Source organism: Oenanthe melanoleuca, chromosome 7 (assembly GCF_029582105.1).
Source record: "Oenanthe melanoleuca isolate GR-GAL-2019-014 chromosome 7, OMel1.0, whole genome shotgun sequence".
Classification (NCBI taxonomy): domain Eukaryota; kingdom Metazoa; phylum Chordata; class Aves; order Passeriformes; family Muscicapidae; genus Oenanthe; species Oenanthe melanoleuca.
In genome coordinates, this window is record NC_079341.1 from 21,522,229 (window position 1) to 21,541,922 (window position 19,694).

The window sequence follows — 19,694 nt, forward strand, 5'->3', positions numbered from 1 at the left end:
CCCAGACCGGCATCACACAGACACAGCCAGTGTCCCAGAGTGCAAAGAGTAGACCAGAAAGCAGGCCCATTACCTAGGAGTCCCCCGAAGGTGATGGCAGGAGAGAGAGCAGCAAAGTAGATGAAGAGAACGGCTGCGAGACACTGGCTGTGCAAGGCGTCTCTGATGTCACTGAGGTATTTGGGGTACCTGCGCTTTATGTCCCGAACCAGACCTCCAAAAAATATCCCGGTTCGCTTCAAAGGGTCGTCCTCAGCTTCCTCCTCTTCTTCCTCAGCTTTCACTTCACACAGCTCTGGAGGTGCATGGAGGGCAGGGCTTCAGCAAGAACACAGCTGGGCCCTTGGGCTGCCCCTCTCCCCAGTACCTCATAGAGCAGGACTAGCCAGGTGGCCTCCCTGTGACAGCACATCCCACTGCCTCAGCTGTCCCCAGACACCAGAGCTGCCCACAGACACTGTCCTGCTCCCCTTGCCCTGCTCCCCACTCCCCAGGAGCCAAACCTTGCTCACCCCTCTGCCGGGCTCTGGGAGGGGAGGACCCACTGGGGCACACAGAGCACTAAGCACAAACTTGCCCAAATGTGAAACGAGAGACCTTTGGCTTCCTGAGCAGTCCCCTCCTTCATGGACTTCTGCTCCCTCTCCTTCCTCTTCTTCAGCAGCAACTTCTGGAAGGTGGCAATGGATTTGAGCAAGTCTTTCCCCTCCACCTCTGATGGGGGGATAACAATGCTACAATCCAAGAATTCATTGATTGCATTGAGGAGGTCTTGGCGATCATCTGCCATGTATGCAGCCTCATGGAAGTGCTGGAAAAGAAGTAGGGAAAAAGAGAGAGGGAGAAAGCTCAGACCAAGACTAGACACAGCTACCTACAGCCTGGAAAGACAATGCTTGCTGTGACCTTTAGAGTAACATTCTGCCCCTCCATCCACTAGTTGTCTCACTACTGCCACTCTGTGACCCACACTCCTGAATCCCGCCTCCTGTTTTGAGGGAGAAGCTGGTAGAGTCCTAAAGCACCACCGTTATAAAGCACAAGAACCATGACCTGAGCAGGGAGCACAAGAGACTCCTGGGAGTCTCCACATGGGAGACAGTGAGAAAATATGCATCTACAGGACAAGAGAAGCCATGCAAAGGAAACCAGGCAGAAAAGGGGAGATATTTTTGACAGCAAGAGCAGGTTAGCAAGCAAGGACTAAGGAGACCAGGCAGGGAGGTGCTGGCAAACAGGTGGAAGTGCTGCACTGCCTCTGGAACATGCCTCCAGAGAAAAGGCTGGAGGATGATGAATGAGCGAACAGCCTGTAAAGGAGGTAGGGGACAGCAAAGGTCCCTGCAGCACACAGACTCCCTGGAGCCACAGCTTCAATGTAAATGATACTGTACTCTCTCCACGGCGCCAGGACTGTGTAACCTTGCTGTGGCCAGCCTCGGCTGCAGCAGCTGGCTCTGCTCTTCCAGCAAGAGGAGCAGAGACTCAAACGAATGAGGTCAGCCCACAAACACAGCACTGAAGCTGGAATGGCACCTCACCTCTTCTGGCTAAAAACACATTCTCAGCTGAGCCCTGCACAACTTCAAGGAAGGAATCTTTCAATCTTGCTGCCTCTAATGCACTTTTTCTGATTGAGCCTTTTAGTCTCCAGTTCAGCGGAAGTTGTGCAATAGTGGCAGTACAGGAAGGTTTGTTACTTGTTTTATAGTTACCTGGCACCAGCAGAAAGGACCTGTGAACCCCTGATGCTCTTGTGCTGAATGTTTGCAGCAGATGCTCAGATTGTCTTTCCTTTGCATTTAATTCCTTACCAAGATAATCAATTTCACTGCCATCTAGACACATGAGGGAATTCTAGCAGCGCACTTACTTGGCAGAAAAACCTTTCTGCCTCCTCATCTCTCCTATATGGATGTCCTCCTCTGCATGGATGCTCCAGCCCTGGGACTTAGCTAGAAAGCTCCATCCAAACACCTGAAAACAGTCTCCAGGAACTGCTGGGTTTTTTTGTCAGTGTGGTCTGGGCCAGGTGCCATAGTCACAGGCACCACTCAGACTCCCCACCTCTCTGTGATGTGTCGACTGAGCATTGCTCCTCTAACCCTGGATCATCCTTTTCTTCTGCTTTTACACATGGTCCCTTTCCTCACCCAGCCTAGCACACTTTGTCCCAGCCAAGTAAGTGTCTGTCCTACTCTTTCCTCTGCACTGGAGCATTCTAACTTGGCCAAGCCAGGCTGATCTTAAAAATCCCAGGTGGTCACACCTGCCTACCCCACCTGAGCCTTTGCACAGCTCTCATCTCAGGACTGTCTTCTAAGGAGCCAGCACAGCTCCCTCCCAGCATCACTGCCCATCAGCTCCTCACCTTGTCTGACATGAGGGTGGAGATTGAGCGGCCAATTTCGTGGTAGTCCATGTTGGCCTGGCTAGGTCCCAGCAGCACGAAGATGAATCTGACAGGGATTGGGACCTCCAAGACAGATTCCAGGAAGACGGCCTCATTTAGTCGGACAAAGGCCATGGTTGGCTGCTCCAGAAACTGCACACAACCTACCAGGGGGCAATGTTTGGAGCAGAGTTAATGATTGGAGTGAGCTGTACCAGGCTGCCTTTAACAGCAGAGACAGGGCTTCTGGAGGTTCCTACAAGCCCTGCAGTCATGGACTTTCTCCAGACCATGGACACAGCACTGATCTTCAAGCTGAGGACTGCTCCAAGTGTTTCACTGATCATTCACAAGCTACTTTCTTTAGCCTCCCAGTTAGCCCATTATCAATCCCTTACAGATGGGCTCCACTTACACGTAAGCGGCTAAGTTTAAATCAGAAAATTGTTTCCCACTTATAGAAGGAAATCTCTTACACGTTACTTTTATCAAGCAAACTTCTCATCAAAGAACGAAATCAGGGTTGCTTGACATAACCTATTTTCCATAAACCTTACTGCTTGGCAATAATTACATTCATATTCTTTAGCTCTTTATTAATTGAATCCCATATTAGCTCTGCCACTATCCTGGCTGAGAAGGATGTCAGGTTAAAGGGCCTATAGGTAGTGGCTCACTGTTCTTCCCTCCTTGAGCACTGATGCTATGAGCTTCTTCTCTTATCTTGTATGCACCCTGTACTCCTAAACTTTTTTTTTTTTTCAAGAAAAACTAAGTCAGTGCTCTAAAGACTCATAGGTGCAAACTGCATTTTGTTTTACAATGCCTGCATCTCATCAGTGCTTGGCAGTCTCCTTGGTTCCTAACAGATTGGGAAGTACTCCTGCATCCTCCAGCACACCAGCCGCTTCCTTCACGCACCGAACACAAATGTTTATGGAATACTGGTACTGCTCTGGCATTATTACTGATCCTTCTGCCATCGTGTCCAGCAAAGGGCTGTGTTCTGTGTCAGGCTGGCAAATATGGGCCTTCTGAGAGTCAAAGCAAATCCCAAGACATAGCCTTAGATCAGAAACAAGCCAATGTTTAGTTATTTGAGCCCTCAGAAGTGCATTTATGAACCTGATTTGGCCTCATTGTGATTAAGCATCAGTTTGGTTGAGCTGCCAAGCCTCTTTGCCTGAGCTTTTAATCTACTGGGTAGACAATGGCATTTACTTTGCTTGTAGTATAGCAGGGTTTGCTGAGAAGTTAATGTCAGCTAAGTGCCAAGAAGGAATACTCTTGCAGTCAGAAGGTACCAAGCCCACTGATGCTCAAGCCTGGCTGCTCATAGCCCTCCTGTGCAGCGAAATATGTCTTCGTAGTGCTACAGTCAATACTTGAGACCTTGCCACCAGCCAGGCTCTGCTTCTGTCAACTCAAAGCTTGCTGGCACACACAGCCAGCAGCCAACACTGGCCAGGGACAGGGCCCAGCTGCTGGCAAGGTGTTAAAGAGGCCACACAGAGAGCAGCAATGGTCAAAGGGCAGGGTGATGGCTTGGCCACCAGTCCCTCAGGCACTACTAGAGTTGCAAAAGCAGACATTCTGTGAGCCTGACAGGACTTACACCACTAAGTTGGGCCCCAGTTCCCAACAGCAGTGTCTATCAACCTCTTTATTAATTTAGGAAAAGAACTACCCTAGCAGGCCATATATTTGCTATACACAAGCAGAATGTGAACCATCACCAAAGGAGGGAGTGTACCAGGCTCAGTCCCCAGATGAACATGTATGAGACAACCAAATATCCCTCAGGAGTGAGGGCACAGACAGCTGGAGCCACACCAGCATCTGCACTAGTCACTGAGGGACTCTACATGCCACCTCTTACCCACAAGGACCACTGTGGCCTCTGCATCTTCAGGGATTTTCTCCATCAGCTTCAAGTATTTACGATGGCCCTCAGAGTTATGAAGATGTGGGTTTTTCTGTCAGGGAAAAATACAATTAAGTAAGGGTGAAGTCCCCATGCTTTGGTCTCCTACACAGCCTTGCACCCCGCTGGCACAAATGCAGCTGGGCTTGCTTTGGCTGCACACCCACTGCCTGCTTCACAGTAAAGGCCACCCTGCAAGTAACAGGGCTGCTGCTGCCATTATATGCTCAAGCAGACATCTGCTTACAGTGCAAAGCCAAAATCAGGTAACAAAATCACAACGCAGCGACAGATTTCCAGCACTCCAGGTGATCCAGGGAGCTCAGTCCTCACATTACAAGGTTTCCCCATGAAGGGACTCAGAGGTGGGTGCCATGGCCTGGTATTGGCCAACAGCTGTCCCCAGAGTGTGCAAAAAGACACAGTAACCCCCCAGGTGACCCTCACCTCCTTGCACTCGGTCTCGTTGGCCTTGGGGTCAGCCATCTCAATGCGCTCCTCCCCCATGAGGGGCACGCACGTGTCCGTGGTGTGGTTGTGATGGTGGTTCCCCACGATGGAGTTCATGCTGGAGCTGGAATGGTTCCTCGGGAAGAAGCCTTCTTTCTCATCATTAGGATGGCTGAGGGGAGAGTGGTGGCCATGAGAGGAGCTGCCTCCCGTGCCCCTGGGAGGGGCTCACAGATAACCCCCAGCCCTGGGAGCCCACGTCCATGTTCACCCACCTGTGCTTCAGCAGCAGGGCACGCAGCACGTTGGCTCGATCTTCTGCCCTGATCTGGTCAGAGATGATCATGGTCTCCACCATGAGGTGAGCAATGCCAGGCAGAGTGGTCTGCTCCAAGTCGAGGAGGACGGCACCTGTCAGCAATGAGGGGAAGAGCCCTGCTCCTAGAATGCAACACTTCCCATGGCATTCACACCCTGAGGACACAGCTGTTCCACCAGGAGCCAGGCTGTGGTTGGGGTACAGATTCAGCTGAGAAATGCCCAAGTCCAAGTGCCCCATGTCCTTTCTGGAAACCCTTTCCCCAAGAGAGCACAAAAGCTCCAAGGTGCAGTGGTAGTTCTGGTATCTCCTTTCATTTCAGTTTCCCACTCTGACCAAATTTGCCTTTCCACACCAAAGATGGGTCCAAGACCTGCTGGCCAAGGCACAGCTGGGAGTTGCAGCTTCCATATGCCTGAGACCGGTGAAGCAGAGCATGGAACCAACACAGGCACCCTTGGGCTAATGCAAACCCTGCTAAACAGGCAGCAGGAAGTCTGTCTCCACAGACCCCATATGAAGCCTGGACACAGACACTGTTTCATGCCTCCAGTGAGGGGCCTAACAGTGACAGAAGCTATCCAGCAAAACTTGTCCTAGAGCAAGGGACAAACCTTGGACTGCTCTTGCTCACTCACCGTGGGCAATAGTCTTCCTGAGCTCCAAAAGACTGCGGAAGGACAGTGAAGCCACATGGGGTTTCCCCCACCTTGCTGTATCCTCCTCCACATTCTCCTCAAACTTGATCCAGCGGGCTGTCTCCCTCCAGTGCATCTCCTGGTTCTTATCCACCACCAGCTCATTCAGCTCCACAAACACCTAGTGTGGATTACAGTAAGGACATGAGATGTATACAGAGCGCTACTGGAACAAACCTGAAATAGCTTAATCAGAGGTTTACTGCACAGCAGCAGCCAGGGTAAGTATCACTGACAGCAGGGCAGGAACTTCCACCAGCTCATGGAGCACCAGAAAGCTCCAAGTCACCTGGTGTGGGTAGAAAGGAGAGAATGATGCAATGCTGCATCCCTTTCTACCAAAATATGGCAATTTTGTCCTCTGCCTTATTCTTGGTTTCCCCCTAAATTTCCCACACTTACCAGAGATAGTGATGTTACTGTGCTGCCAACTTCTACAACATCACCATTTCTGTGACTTTTAATGTCTCTCCTAAGGTCAAAGCTTTGTGGTTTCAGGGAAATCTCCACTTACATTGAAAAAAGTGTATTTTCAGTTTTCCTGATAATGGATAATAGCTTGAAATATCACCCTCAAGGTCATCAAGAGAATTATTTATATTGAAACATATTTATCACATTATAAATTACATGTTTCTAGTCCTGATTTATGGCTTCTGAACAAGAGTGGGAGGACAGCATATGGATACCTCGTGAGGCTTTCTATCCAACTTCTTCTTCTTCTTCTTTTTCTTGACAGATGGAGTTGATGCTAATTTTTTGCTTGTCCTGGTGATCTGACTCCGAGATGGTTTTTTCATCAGATGCCTCCTCACACCTGGGTTATCTTCAAAGCGGTGGCCTGAAGACAGGAAAGGAAAAAAAGGCCACCAATTTGTCTAGTGGATATACACTGTCTGGCAGGGAAACACAGCCAAGCACATCCTTCTCTCATTAACTTAGGCTACCAAAGCCCTGGCAGCTGGAGAACTCACCATCATCCTCCAGAACTCTGAAGATCCTTCCTGCCTCATCTGCCTACTTTCACCTTTTCCAGATGTCTGTGAGCTAACCTTTTCACAAAGAAGGCTTCCTCCTAGGCTGGGCATACACCTGGGGCTTCATCACAAAAGCTTTTACTCAAACGAAGTGGTGTGGGAATCCTCCTCATATTCCCCCAACAAAAAGCAAGCTGCAGCCTTGCTTGCACAGTTCTGCATCCACACAGCAAAGACAGGCACCTGGCTGGGCCTCACCTCTTGCACCAGGCAAAGGCCTGGGGCTCAGCAAGCACAAAGGGCAGTGAAAGGGAAGGATATTTAGCTGCTGGTCTGGGAGACATAAGGAAATATCAATGTCTGTTTTATTTAATTGTGATGAGACTGTAGGATAACACTGCAGCCTGGGGCTGGCTCGGAGGCTGGCAGTGAAGTAGAGCTATTGCTGCTTCTAGACAATCTGCAGAGCTGCTGTACTGCCCTGGGAAAGGTCTGTGTTAGAGACTGGCTGCCTAGGGCAAAGCCTCCCTTAAAGCCTTAACAAAGCCTGTCAAAGCTGCTCTACAGACCCATCACTGTGCTGCTGGCTAGCCAGTGCCCACCAAAATGCAGCCACAACCATGCCAGCCTTTCTGCAATGCCAGAGAAACAGCACCTGGGCAACAGCCTGCCAGGGAGAATATCCCTGCACACTACCCAGAGATAGCAAGTGTATCTTTCTCAGCATGGACAACTCACAGGAATGTGGAAAGCCCCAGACCCTCAGAGGATGGGCAGGCTCACCCAAGTAGATTATGAAGTCAGGACTTTTGCTCAGCTTTGGTCCACTGAGGTTTGCTGGCCATGTTTGTAAGACAATGCCAAGGTCTTCTCCCTGGCAGAGCAAGGGCAGCTCTCCACTGACTGGGGTGAATGTTCTGACTGCACATATATTTCTGCACCTAGCTTCAAGTCCTGCAGCTTTCAGGGTATGAGAGACAGTAAAAAGCACAGGGTTTTAAGTCTGAGTGGTCTCTTTGATGTTGCAGAAAAATATCTGTACACCTCTGGCATGGAAAGACACACCCAGCATGAGGCCAGGCATACCATGGCCTTGCACCTTGGAAATCTGGGTCGCTAAATTAAATATAAAATGAATCAATACTGAGCCTCAGGGCATTTTCCCCCATTGGCTGCCCTGCTGATGCACGTCGTGCTGATGGCGGGACTCCTCCCTGCTCCACTTACTGCACTGCAATGTCGATAGGAGCCAATAACTGCCCAATAACCACCACGAACGTTTCTGGGAACCGGGCACGTGTGGGGCTTCCGTGGAGTTTCACATGGATTTCTCAGCTCCTGCACGCACAGTAGCCACTTCAGCACATCAGTAGGAGCTCATGCATAAAACAAGCAGTGCACCAGGCAGATGATCTTGGTATCTGGCACCCTTGCTCCAATCCCTGCAGCTTCTAATTCTCCTATGCACCCTGGGACTCATTCTCACTGGAAAACTGGGGGCAGAGTACACTCTGCCCAGCAAGACAGAGCACAGCAAGCTTTCCTCACAGCAATGACAACTCAGTACACAGTGCTCTTCAACAGCAGCCCTAGAAAGCATCCACAGGCATCTAGTCTTAGCCAGAAACAGCTAGAGGACAGATAAAAAGCAAGGAGCCACGTTTCCTGACAGCACCTCCAGTGACTTCCACACTCACTGACAGGGACAGGAATCAGAGTGCTGCAGGGTCAGACAGCATCGGTGAAGGCACATCTTCAGAGCCCTACCTACAGCAGACTGAGGAGAGATCTGCTTTGCTGCTCTTCCTTAGCAGTGTTTGTGGTCATTGAGATGCCAGCTGGTGGATATAACTCATAAGGGCAAAGTGGGCACCTGGTCTTAATTTAGGAGAACCACTGGCTTTGGGAGTCTCATGCAGAACCAAGCTGAAGTGCTCCAGGCTGCTCTACAGAGACCCTTTCTGTGTCCTGTCAGATTCTGCTCTCCCCAGTGAAAGTCAAGCTCAAGAGAGCACCCAAATGTGAGGTCCTTAATCATGACAGGATCTTAGAGTGAGACCAAAGGGTGATATGCTCAGGGCATAGGTCTGTCCTTCTTGCTTGAAGCCAAACTCCCCAGGGAGTACTGCTCTTGCTGTACCTCCTCTTCAGTGCTCCCCAGGATCTGAGTGTGAAGACAGTGACAACATCAGAGGACAGAGAGCAATTCTTATGGTAGCTCCACTACGATGAACTGGTATATCACCATCCCACACAGCATCTCTTACAGTCTCTTCCAGAGGACGATCTCATCATGTTAGCTTCACCAGCTTAAATATGAATATGACAAATATGATTGCACTGGTTAAAGTTTCCACAAGAATGCCTTTGCTAGCAGGCAACTGCCTTCAATTTACACCATAGCTCCTGCTCCTCTCCTTTCATTTCCCTTAATCCACAAGGAGGAAGACCAGAAAGAGGCATCAGAATTCTTGTATCAGTACTAGAAAGCAACTTGTTATCCTGGCATCACAGGGATAATGCACACTGCCCATATACCCCAATGGTTAAGATATAGCAAGAAAAAGATTTAAAACTCGGACTCTTGAAATATATAAAAAGAGATTTAAAACTCAGATTCTTGAAATATTTAAAATTAGACTAAATGAAATGCTAATCAACATCCTGTAAGACACAGCCCTATGCTGGCTTCAGGCCAAAGCAACTGCCCTGTCCTGCACAGAGCCCAAGTCTCTCCCGGCTGATGCTAAGTTCAGTGTGATAGGGATGGCTCATCCCTGCTGCCAACCAGCTGTCCAGCACTCCCCATGCTCCAAACACTTAAAAGACTGCAAGGAGACCAAGGACTCCATTCTGGTCAAAAGCAAATGGATTCCTCCTGAATCTGAGCTGGTCCTGGAAGAAGCATTGCCAGGGAGTGAACAGCTGGGCAAGCAGCACTCGCTGGAATGAACTGGCACTGCACAAAACAGACTCTGGCATCTCGGACATGTCTGACTCTGCCATACCTCTTTGCAGGATTAATTCACAATCTGGATTCATTATACAGAAATAATTAAGGGTTGACTGTACAGTGCACCTGCAGTATTAGCTGTAGCAGTCAACGAATGTGTTAACTACTAGAAAGTCCAATTTCCCCACTATGTAAGTGATGCATTATCACACTTTGCAGAGTGATCTGCCCCTTCTACCTTCCCAAGAACAGTCATGCTTTCCAAGGTGAACCTGGAACAATTTCTTCACACTTTTTATTTACAGTTCATTCAGCTTGGGACAGCTGATGACACCAATTTGCTCCAGGTTTCTATTTTGAACTTTGCTACTATTATATGCTCTATCAATTTACAGTAACAAGTAGCAGACTTGTTACTGTAACAGCCAGAAGCTAATCCCCACTCGCTGGTCCCTGCAGAAGCACATAGGCAGACATTTTTTCCCTGAAGGCTTGTAAAGATGGAACAGATGACAAAGAGAACATGATGCTGGAACTGGGAGGCAGGGCAAATTAAGTCTCTTGCCCAAGATCAAACAGTCTGTGGCAGAGGCAGAAGCTGAACCGAAGCATCCTGAGCTCCTGTTAAAATCACTCTGCTTTCCCACTTTTCAGTGTAAAGCTGTTTAGTGGGCTAGTTCTGGGACATCATCCTCCCATGTGCACTCCTAGAATTCCTTGAAAAATTAACACATGATCCAGATGAGGATATTTGGACAACCATGAGCCATGGCTACAAACAGTATCACTCCCAAGGTGGGCCACCTTTAGCATGATGTACCAAGGAAGAACCCCTGTGAGAGATGGGAGTGAGGCTCTGGTTTCTGCACAGTCTGAGATGGTTCAGAGATCACTCTGCAAGGCATGGGAAGGTATAGAAACAGAGGCAGAAACAGGAAGACATTCCTGACTCTCATGAATCCTATTGTCTCCTTCTCTGCTTTCCCACTCTTGCCTCCTTCCTTCCTCCTTTTCCCCCTTCCAGGCATCCCAGTGAGCCTGCCATCAGGTAGTTTCACAGCCATACTCAAGCATGCAGATACAAAGACTACATTATTTTTTTCCCTCTGGGCAATTAGGCTACGGTGCAGAGCTGAGAACCTGATACCCACCTCCACTGTCAGATCCACACCTCAACTCAAATTCCAGCAAACAGAGCAGCAGCACACTGTCACCTTGTGCTACAAATGGAAGGGGAAATCTCTTTGTCCTCACACACCTCAGAGCCGCTGCTTTTTCTCTGCCCACAGCACGGGGCACATCCTGATAAGCACAAACAGCAAGATGCAGCTGCCTCTGGAGCTGCTCGAGCGAGAGACACGCAGGAAAACACCTCAGCACTACAACACAGATCAGTACTAAGACCTCACACAGACACACAGGCATCAGGCAGCTCCTCTGGTGTCCCCAGAAACACAGTGGGGCAGACTACTCCCTCTAAACTAGAAGACCAACCTGACATAGAGAGGGTACAGACAACAAACACAGGAGGGGGTTATGCACTGTAGTTGGGGGCTCTGATCTCCAGCTGCAACCATGGGGTCACTGCTCCAGTACTTACAGGTGGGCTCCCCGCCTGGGTAGCCCAGATGGTTTCTGATGGCCTCCCATAAATCATAGTCTTCAAAATTGAAGGCAAATTCATCAAAGTCTTCATAGCCGAGTGAGTTGCGAATACAGGTGCTTATCACTACCTCCGGGCTGCTGCCCCCTTCTGATTCCTTCGCTGGCTCCTCTCTCTCCTGAAGGGCTGTCATTTTGTCCTTGTGAAGGTCAGGGGTCAGGTGTCATGAGCGACACACCTCCAGGTGAGGAGCCAGGACAGCCAGGCTGATGTGTGGAAAGCAAGCTGCCCCTCTGGGGGGCTTCACCACAGCCCTGGGGCCAGCCCCGGTGCCTCGCTCCCCTGTTCACGGGGCATGAAGGTGTCGGCTGCAGCAGCCCCGAGGACTGAGGAGGCTCCAGGAAGACTGGCTCCACCCAGGGATGCTTCTGTGGGGGGCTGCCCCACCAGCTCCTCCAGAGCAGGGTCCTCGCTTTTCCGTGGGGTCTTGTGCCGGATGCCTGGGGAGGCAGCAGCCGTGGCCCGGGGACAGCCAGGCTGTGTGTGCAGCAACGGCTCCTCTCCCTCACTCCCCTCTGGAGTCTCCCTCCCTCTCCAGCCTGCAGAGCAACCTATTGAATTCTCCATGTCCTCGGGCCCGGAGCGTGCATTTCCATGACGTCTCTTCTCCCTGTCCTCGTGCCACACACAGGGGCAGTCCCCCTCTGAGGCACTCCAGAGGAGGCAGCTGCCTCTGCCAGGAGAGCAGAGGAGAGGGGAGGCTCCTCACCTCAGGTTTTCTGCAATACCAGAGCTGGCAGCGTGTCACACAGAGGGCTGATTGCTAGGAAAGTGTGTCAGGATAGTAGAGAGCTGGGTCTCAGGGAAATTCTGGGAACCCTGAACTGGAGAGGGCAGCAGGGTGGGTGGAAGAGCAGGCATCCATGGGGTAGGTGGGATAGAGATGCTGAAAACATGGGGATCAGTGCTGTGGTCAATGCAAAGCTTACAGAGATGAGACACTGTTGGAAAAGAAGGATCTGGGGACCAGGACCTATGGCTATTAGGGGAGAGCAAGAGAAGCACAGGACAAAGGAACACACACTGGTAATGCAGGCAGTGTTGTAAAGCCTCACTTTTCATGCCATCCAAGTCAGCAGATGCCAGCATCTGGGCCTCGGCCTCGTCGGTGGGGACGCGCTGGTACGCGGCGCTCTCCAGGGTGGTCATGCTGCCGATGCACATCCTCTCCTTCAGGTCATAGGTGACCCGCTGCCCACTCGCCACCTGGCCCCAGGCCTTGCGCTTCTCCCACCCACGGGACAGGCGCTCTCGAGGCCCGGGGGGGCTGCAGGGACCAAAGACACAAAGACACTGACGGTAGTAAGCAGGGTGAGTCAGAATGGGTGGTGGCCCTCAGGGGTTGGGGTCCCATGGCCCAGCCCTGACCAGCAAGGCCCTAAGAAGGAGCAGGGCCAGGAGTCCTCTGCAAAACCTGAAGGATGCTCCTTCTGCTCCTCCTCCTTCCCCACCACAGACTGGGATCAGCTTGTGCCCAGTGTTGGGGACCCACCCCTGAGTTGATGGCCTCATAGTCCCCTCCTGAGGCTTCCCAGCTTGCAGCTCAGCATGGCACCACAAGTTAGCAGGGAGGAAGGGTAATCCAAGTGTGCAGCCCAGTGCCTCCAACTCTGCACAATGGGGATCCCATGGACCCAGGGAGGTTGCAGGAGTCCCATGGAATCACTGAATCACCAGAGAGCAGCCCTCCTGCTCACAGATGTTCTCCCTGTGGGGCCCATGTCTCTTCTGACTCAGCAGGCAGGTTCAGGCTAAGCACAGCCACAAGCCCTGGGGACAGACTCTGTGCAGTGACCTTGAGCTGTGGAGAGCAGCAGGCAGCTTGGCACTGCTCACCTACCTGTGGAGAGAGGTGGGGCCCTTGTCCTGCAGCAGGTCAGCAAAGCGAGGCATGGGGGACAGGATGCCACACTCCTCCTCCACGTGGAACTGCGCGGGAGCCAGAGCACTGCTGGGCTCCTCCTCATCGCTGCCAACGGTGAACTGCAGAGACAACAGCCCTGACAGCAGGAGCAGGCACACAGCCTTCACCCCAACCCTTGGCACACAGATCCTCCCCAGAATGGGCCACAGTGACTTTCCCCACCTGCCCCATACACTGGGACTGGTCATATTGAGCCCTCCACTATACTATAAACATTAAGAACAGATACACTGATCTTCCCCCATGGGTCTTACAGCCCCAAAACACCCATGCACACCCACCGCTGCATCCACACCAAGCAATGACTTACCTGTCACTGTCCTTTGGTGGCCATCTCTGCTAGGCAAGGACAAAAACACTCCCACAATATTGCACAGCTACAACTTCTTATCCCTGAGCAGCACACTTGCTGGCACCCTCCTATACAACCTCCCCCCAGACTCCAAGCCCTATCCAGATAGGCATGCCCTGGCCTTGCCTTTGGTTTGCTTGGGGACTCCAGCTTAGGGGATGTGTCCTTCCCACGAGCTTCAGACTCTGCAGAGATTTCTTTCTCCTGGACCTCCTCTGCCTCAGATTCTCCTTCTTCCTCTTCTTCTTCCTCTTCTTCCTCCTCTTCTTCTCCCTCCTCGTCCTCTTCCTGGATGGTGGGGGTGACTTCTGAAGGAGGTATTGAGGTTTTCTTCTTTTTCTTCCTCCTTTTTTTCCTCCTGCTGGCACGGGGTGGCCTCTTTTGGAACTTGAGGGCAGAAGGGAGGTGAGTGGAAAGGGGATGATGGATGTGGTGCGAGGTTTGGCGGTGGACTGAGAGAGAAAAAGAGAGTCAGGGGCAGGAAGAGGCTGGGAGGAACCTGCCAGGCGCCCCTCCAGGAAACAGCATGGTCTGAAGATCAAGGGCCAGGAAGGGCAAGGAGAGCCACCAGCCCACAGGGACATAGCAAAGCTCTTTCAGTGATGCAGCAGGCTGTGTCCAGCCTGGGATAGGTGGGGATAGAGCCCCTGTGCCAAACCACCCCAACACAGCTCCACTGGCCTGGGGAAAGCAGCAATCCTCTCCTTGTGTTGCCAAAAGCCATTTGCATGGCTGTGCAGAGCTGCAGTGACTTGCCACAGGCAACATCCCCTTCCTAAACATGGGGAAATGTTTCTTGCATCCTCAAACAAGCAAGATTTGGGTCCTTTACAAACTTTCTAGAAATATTACTTAGTGGTTAGGCCATGTCTTAGTGGTGGACTTGGTGTTAGGTTTACTGTTGGACTTGATGATATTACAGGTCTTTTCCATCCTAAATGATAGTGATTTATTTTCTGCATAATGTTTCTTTGAGTTGAATAGATGCTTATTTACCCCACAGCTTTGACAGAAAGTTCCTTCTAGCCACAGGAACAACAGTGCAGATGCAACCAAAGTCCACATCCCAGGTACTTTGAGGGCATGTGTCTACCAGCCTCTGAAATTCAGGTTCAGTTAGGAGGCTGTCTTTTAAAAACCAGGGTAAAGAAACAGGGCAGAAGGACTTTTCTTTAAACTAATCTACAAAGAGAAATTCATACAGGCTTGACCTGGGTGTCATGGGAATTACAGCATGAGAAGAAATTAAGGGCATTTCTGCGCCTTCACTCCAAAACAAAGGCAATGCTCCAGGCAGGGAACAGGGTAAGCTCAGCATCCCACTGTGAGAGAAAGAGAAGCCATTGCTGCCAGGGCAGGCTGCAGGCACAAAGCCTCCCAGGGCCAGTCTGCAGGATGCACAGATCCTGGGGCTGCACCCGGAGTGGCTGAGATCAGGGGGCACTAGCCACTTGGCAAGGGGGTGTTGCTCGGCAGCTCTTCCTGAGGAATTGTTTCCAGTCTGTTTTGATTTGGTTCCTTCCCAGCTTTCCTGTGACATGGCAGCAAAATCTGTTTATAGTGAAAACTACCTTCAAAGGACATTTTCAATGTAGGCTTTAACCTTCTCCCTGGGAGAGCCAGGCAGGTTCATTGTTCTGCTGTCATGTTTCCTTTCCTTTGGTTTCTCAAGTCTTTTCTCCCTTGTTTCCCCCCTTGGGAACAGCAGGGATATTTCACACATCCCCCTGGTTCAGAAGCAGCTTGTGGCAAGATTAGAGGAGATTTAGAATGATCAGACGTCTGCAAATTGGAAAGAGTTTGGGGTCTTTATAAACACTTTTCTCTCAAAAGTGTTTTTTTCTTTGACTTAACTGGTTGTACCCTATTTCACTCACAAGATGTGGCAGAAAGACTCTCCTGTCCTACTGCTGTACTTCTATAGCATGCTATAGATAGGCCAGGCACGAATCTCTAATATAAGAAGCAAGGAAGACCCCAACTACACTCATGTTGCTCTTTCAACAGCACAAAGCTGCTGATGAGGACACAGCTCATCTTTCCCTTCTGGCTGGTTCACTTCAGCCCAAGACAGAAATATTTATGTTTTGGATCAGAAGTAAACTTCCCTTGGGCAGTGATGGGTGTGATCTGGCACAGAAGAGGGGAGCACTGCTCTTCTCCTCACCCCTGCACTCACCTCCTTGTGTCAGCTGATCACATCTCCACAGAGGTGGTCAGGAGGTGGGAAAAATACACCTCTCCCAAACACAAAAGGATTCATACTTCCCTCTTCTTCCTCCTTGTCCTCCTGTGCATCCAGTCTCTGCCCTCCCTCCTTCATCCCTTCCTTGTACTGCCTGCCTGTATGGAAAGTTACTGCCAAAGTAGTGTCCCAGATGTTTGATTACATTTCTGGGTGAACTTGATACAAGAGATATGAAAAAATAATTTGGATAGGGAGCCCAGAAGGAAGAGCCTACATATTAGGAATTCCTGGCTTCGACTAGAGCAGGAAACATTTCCAAGCCTAGAGAGCATTCACCTCTATGAGCTGGTATGTGATCTTTAAAAGTCTAATGACCTAACCAGATCTTCCAGCTTTATGAATATGAACTGAATAAAACTTCTGATAACCAGGGTTGATGTAGTCCTAGACAACAGAAATAAATCAGGAGTTCAGAGGAAAACAAACTTGATTCTGACAAAAGAAAAATTACTCTCCTATTAATAAGGAAAAAAATCCCAACCCCAAACAGTACAAATCTCTAGTCAAATTTTAAAAAGCTTCTGCCATGCATGCTCAAGCAGATCATCCATGTCCTCCAAGCCAACCCACGCACCTGTGCACACAGGCAGAGCTCCTGAGCAGGTAGGTCCTACGGGCACAGGACAGGAATTTAACCCACAGCAAAGCTATCAGCACCTTGCAGCCATGTGCATGAGTGACTGTGAGCCCAGATGGGAAGTGCTATTTGAATGGAGCCTCTGTAGAGAAATGGCACAGGCAAAAAACCAGCAGCTGAGGTGCACTACAGCAATAGACTTTTACCAGCAAGCTTTTATAACAGCCATTGGAAATGAGTGGCCAAGCAGAAAACAGCCTGGTGATATACTTGGGACATAATGTTCCCAAGGTTGTATCCCATCAAAGTCAAGCTGGAAAAGAAGCACTATGTGACTGTGGAGAGCCACAGACTGGGAAAATCTTCCAACCATTGCTACGTGTCTGCCACACAAGCAGGCTGCTGGACAGGGGCCTCTTCCTGCCCTTCACTGCTGTTACTACAAAGTAACATAACCCACCTACACTAGGCAGTAGCTTATGGTCACTCTTGTCAATACATTCACATTGAACACCCACAGTGACTTTGGGCAGACCAGTTGCCTTCATCATGAAAGAGCAGTTAGAGCAATAGATATGCTGCTCAGACAAATTCAGGTGAGATAACTACAACACTTTAAATTCACACTCCATTTTTATTTCGCAGTTCCTTTCCTTGATCAGATAAGCCCAAAGGATTCTTGGGTGCTATTTAGAAATACACAGGCATGTCTGACTGGAGCCATCTGCTTTCAGACTGGGGAGGACAGCTTGGCTTCTGGTCATATTTGGATGTTTCTCTGCAGCCACATGGAAGAAAAATTGTTTTAAAGTGGAAATTTCAGCTTGGGGAAGTAGCTGCAGAGGTGTCAGAGACTGGCCTAGGAGGTGAGCGAGCACCCCGGGCTGAGCGGCGCTGCTGGGTGGGCTGTGCAGTAGCTATGCCTATGGAGACAGAGGAAACAGGAACAGACTGGAAACAGGCCGTGGGCACTGGTGCTAAACTGTGTGTACATAGCACCTTGGGAACACTCTGCAGGAAGGAAGTGAATAGCAGGCTAATACAATCTGCAGTCCCGGCACAAGGCTGCAGAGCAGGTGGGGCTCTGAGTAAGGGCTGCTGGTAAGGGTGAAAGGGGGTACAATGTTTCAAAACCTACATACATTCAAAATCTCTCTCACTGTAGCTGCGACTTTGCTTCTCCAGATTGCTTGATGCTGACTTGCTTATCAGGTCCCCAAATCTCTCGATTGACAAAGTCTTATCCAAGTCCTCATCGTCCTCGGCACCAGGAGAGGCTTTCTCTGCGTCATCTCTGCCCTGCACAGAAACCGCCAGGTAAGAATCAAACACGGCAGACCCCTAAAGCCCTCCGGGTCCTCCTGCCCTTCCAACACTGCCGGCTCGCTAAGGAGCAGCAGGCTCCCTACAACAGGCCTGGGGCATAACTTCTCACATAGAGGCACAGCTCTGCCCAAAACCGAGTGCCAGAACAGACCAGCAAGCTCCAAGGCACACTCTGCAGGGATACCTTAGTGGTCCTCCATACCTCTCTTGAGTGGCAGGTATCATAAGATTTTGCCAGTGCCTGTTTTTCCCGTCAGACGAAATGCATAGCTTTTGTTTGGCTGGAATTTCTCTCTCCTCACATTTAACTGCTGCCCTCTACTCTTCCCTTTGCCCAGTCAGCCATCTCTCTCATTCTTAGACCTCCTTTGTGTTTTCCCTTGGGGAACAGCATCCCCACTCTGGTGAGCTGTCCTGGGTCAGTGTGCCTTCCCACCTCCCCTCCACACACCTAGGGACTCCCTGTTCCTCTTGGATGCCTTCTTCAGGCTTTTCTGCCCATTTTCCTCCTGTTTCAGGCAACGGGAACTTCGCTGCCTTCTGCTGGTGGAAGTGCCCTGAGACAAGCATCACCAGGTGTCCCTTGGCCTTTCTTTCCTTCTTTCTTTCTTTCTTTCTTTCTTTCTTTCTTTCTTTCTTTCTTTCTTTCTTTCTTTCTTTCTTTCTTTCTTTCTTTCTTTCTTTCTTTCTTTCTTTCTTTCTTTCTTTCTTTCTTTCTTTCTTTCTTTCTCCTGAGCAGCTGCAGCTGGTAAAATTTTCCATCAATACAGCCGAAATGCCAGCGCGGAGCTGTTGTGGACTCCCGTGTTTCCATGGAAACAGGAGGAGGCCCAACTGTGACAAATCTGCTAGGCAGAAAGAGGGAGCCAGGCAGCTTTAGCCGAGAGATCCCTCTCCTCACATCCCTGTTCCTAGCTGCTTTGTACCTGTGGGTGAGACTGCTTCTCCTTTCACCTTAGCACAGCTGTCCCAAGCCCAGCCTGAATGGGGATAGTCTATTTCCAAGCTGCTCAGCTCCTCCTGTCGCTTGCTACCCTACCCAGCGGCATGTGAAGGCACAGGGACCTCACAGAGCAACCTGTGGCCTTTTCTGGGGCACAGTTAGCTGTGTGTGCGGGGAGGATCCGGGTCAGGGCGGCTCGGGGCACACTTGGAGCAGACCCGTCCCGGTAACGCGGCCGTGTCTCCTCCTGCAGCTCGCTGCCAGGACACCAGTCCGCTCTCAGGGGCAGGAGCACGGCCCCGCTGCTGCTGGACTCCCAGCTCACCTGCTGCAAGGCGATGAAGACATCTCCTACGGGAGGGGACTCTCCAGCTGCCATTTTGGTTCAGGACCTAAGGGCCTGGGCAAAATATCAACCCTTCTCTTTCACCGGCAGGCACCCAGCAAACCTGGAGAGTGGCATAACCTGTGGAGAGAGGGCAGGACAAGGGAATGTCGTGGAAGGCTGCTGGCCAGTGCCCTCAAGCCCCTGGCTCCTGATCCAGAGGTCACCTCACCAGCCCCTGGAGAACCTCCCTGGCATCACTAGGACAGGCCTGTCCCCAGCCAGGGACAAGTGCAGGGACAAGTGGCCCAGCCCATGTTGCTTTGGCCACCAGCTCCAGCTGATCAGGGATGATGGGATCCTGTCCTCTGAAAGGTCAGAGCAACCAATGGAGACAGCAGCTATACATAGCTCCTGCATGGGCTGTGCAAAAGATAGAAAAGCTTCCTGCTCAGACACCTCTACAGCAGCACATCTGTGCAAAGCTGGAGTGTGATTGACCACCAGGGAAAGGAAAAGCTGGAGAGATCAGGTGCTGGGAGTACATGCCAGGAGCAGGCAGCAGAGTGGTCCTGTGGCACCTAGCTTTAACTGGACAGATCCCAAAAATGGCCAGAAGGAAC

At 50.7% G+C, this 19,694-nt stretch overlaps 1 protein-coding gene across 1 annotated transcript in view; it reads right to left on the minus strand.

The window, feature by feature from the left end:
• SLC4A3 (solute carrier family 4 member 3) overlaps positions 1-19,694 on the minus strand; it is a 33,555-nt gene that overhangs the window by 9,346 nt on the left and 4,515 nt on the right. Inside the window, exons 2-14 of the mRNA XM_056496141.1 lie at positions 19,072-19,212; positions 17,620-17,776; positions 13,779-14,104; positions 13,217-13,359; positions 12,432-12,643; positions 6,473-6,624; positions 5,724-5,904; positions 5,042-5,177; positions 4,764-4,938; positions 4,272-4,368; positions 2,372-2,556; positions 598-811; positions 74-295 (exon numbers count right to left, since the gene is read on the minus strand). Of these exons, the coding sequence (XP_056352116.1) occupies positions 74-295; positions 598-811; positions 2,372-2,556; positions 4,272-4,368; positions 4,764-4,938; positions 5,042-5,177; positions 5,724-5,904; positions 6,473-6,624; positions 12,432-12,643; positions 13,217-13,359; positions 13,779-14,104; positions 17,620-17,776; positions 19,072-19,125 (2,254 nt within the window). The 5' untranslated portion in view covers positions 19,126-19,212. The remainder of the gene's footprint in view (positions 1-73; positions 296-597; positions 812-2,371; positions 2,557-4,271; positions 4,369-4,763; positions 4,939-5,041; positions 5,178-5,723; positions 5,905-6,472; positions 6,625-12,431; positions 12,644-13,216; positions 13,360-13,778; positions 14,105-17,619; positions 17,777-19,071; positions 19,213-19,694) is intronic.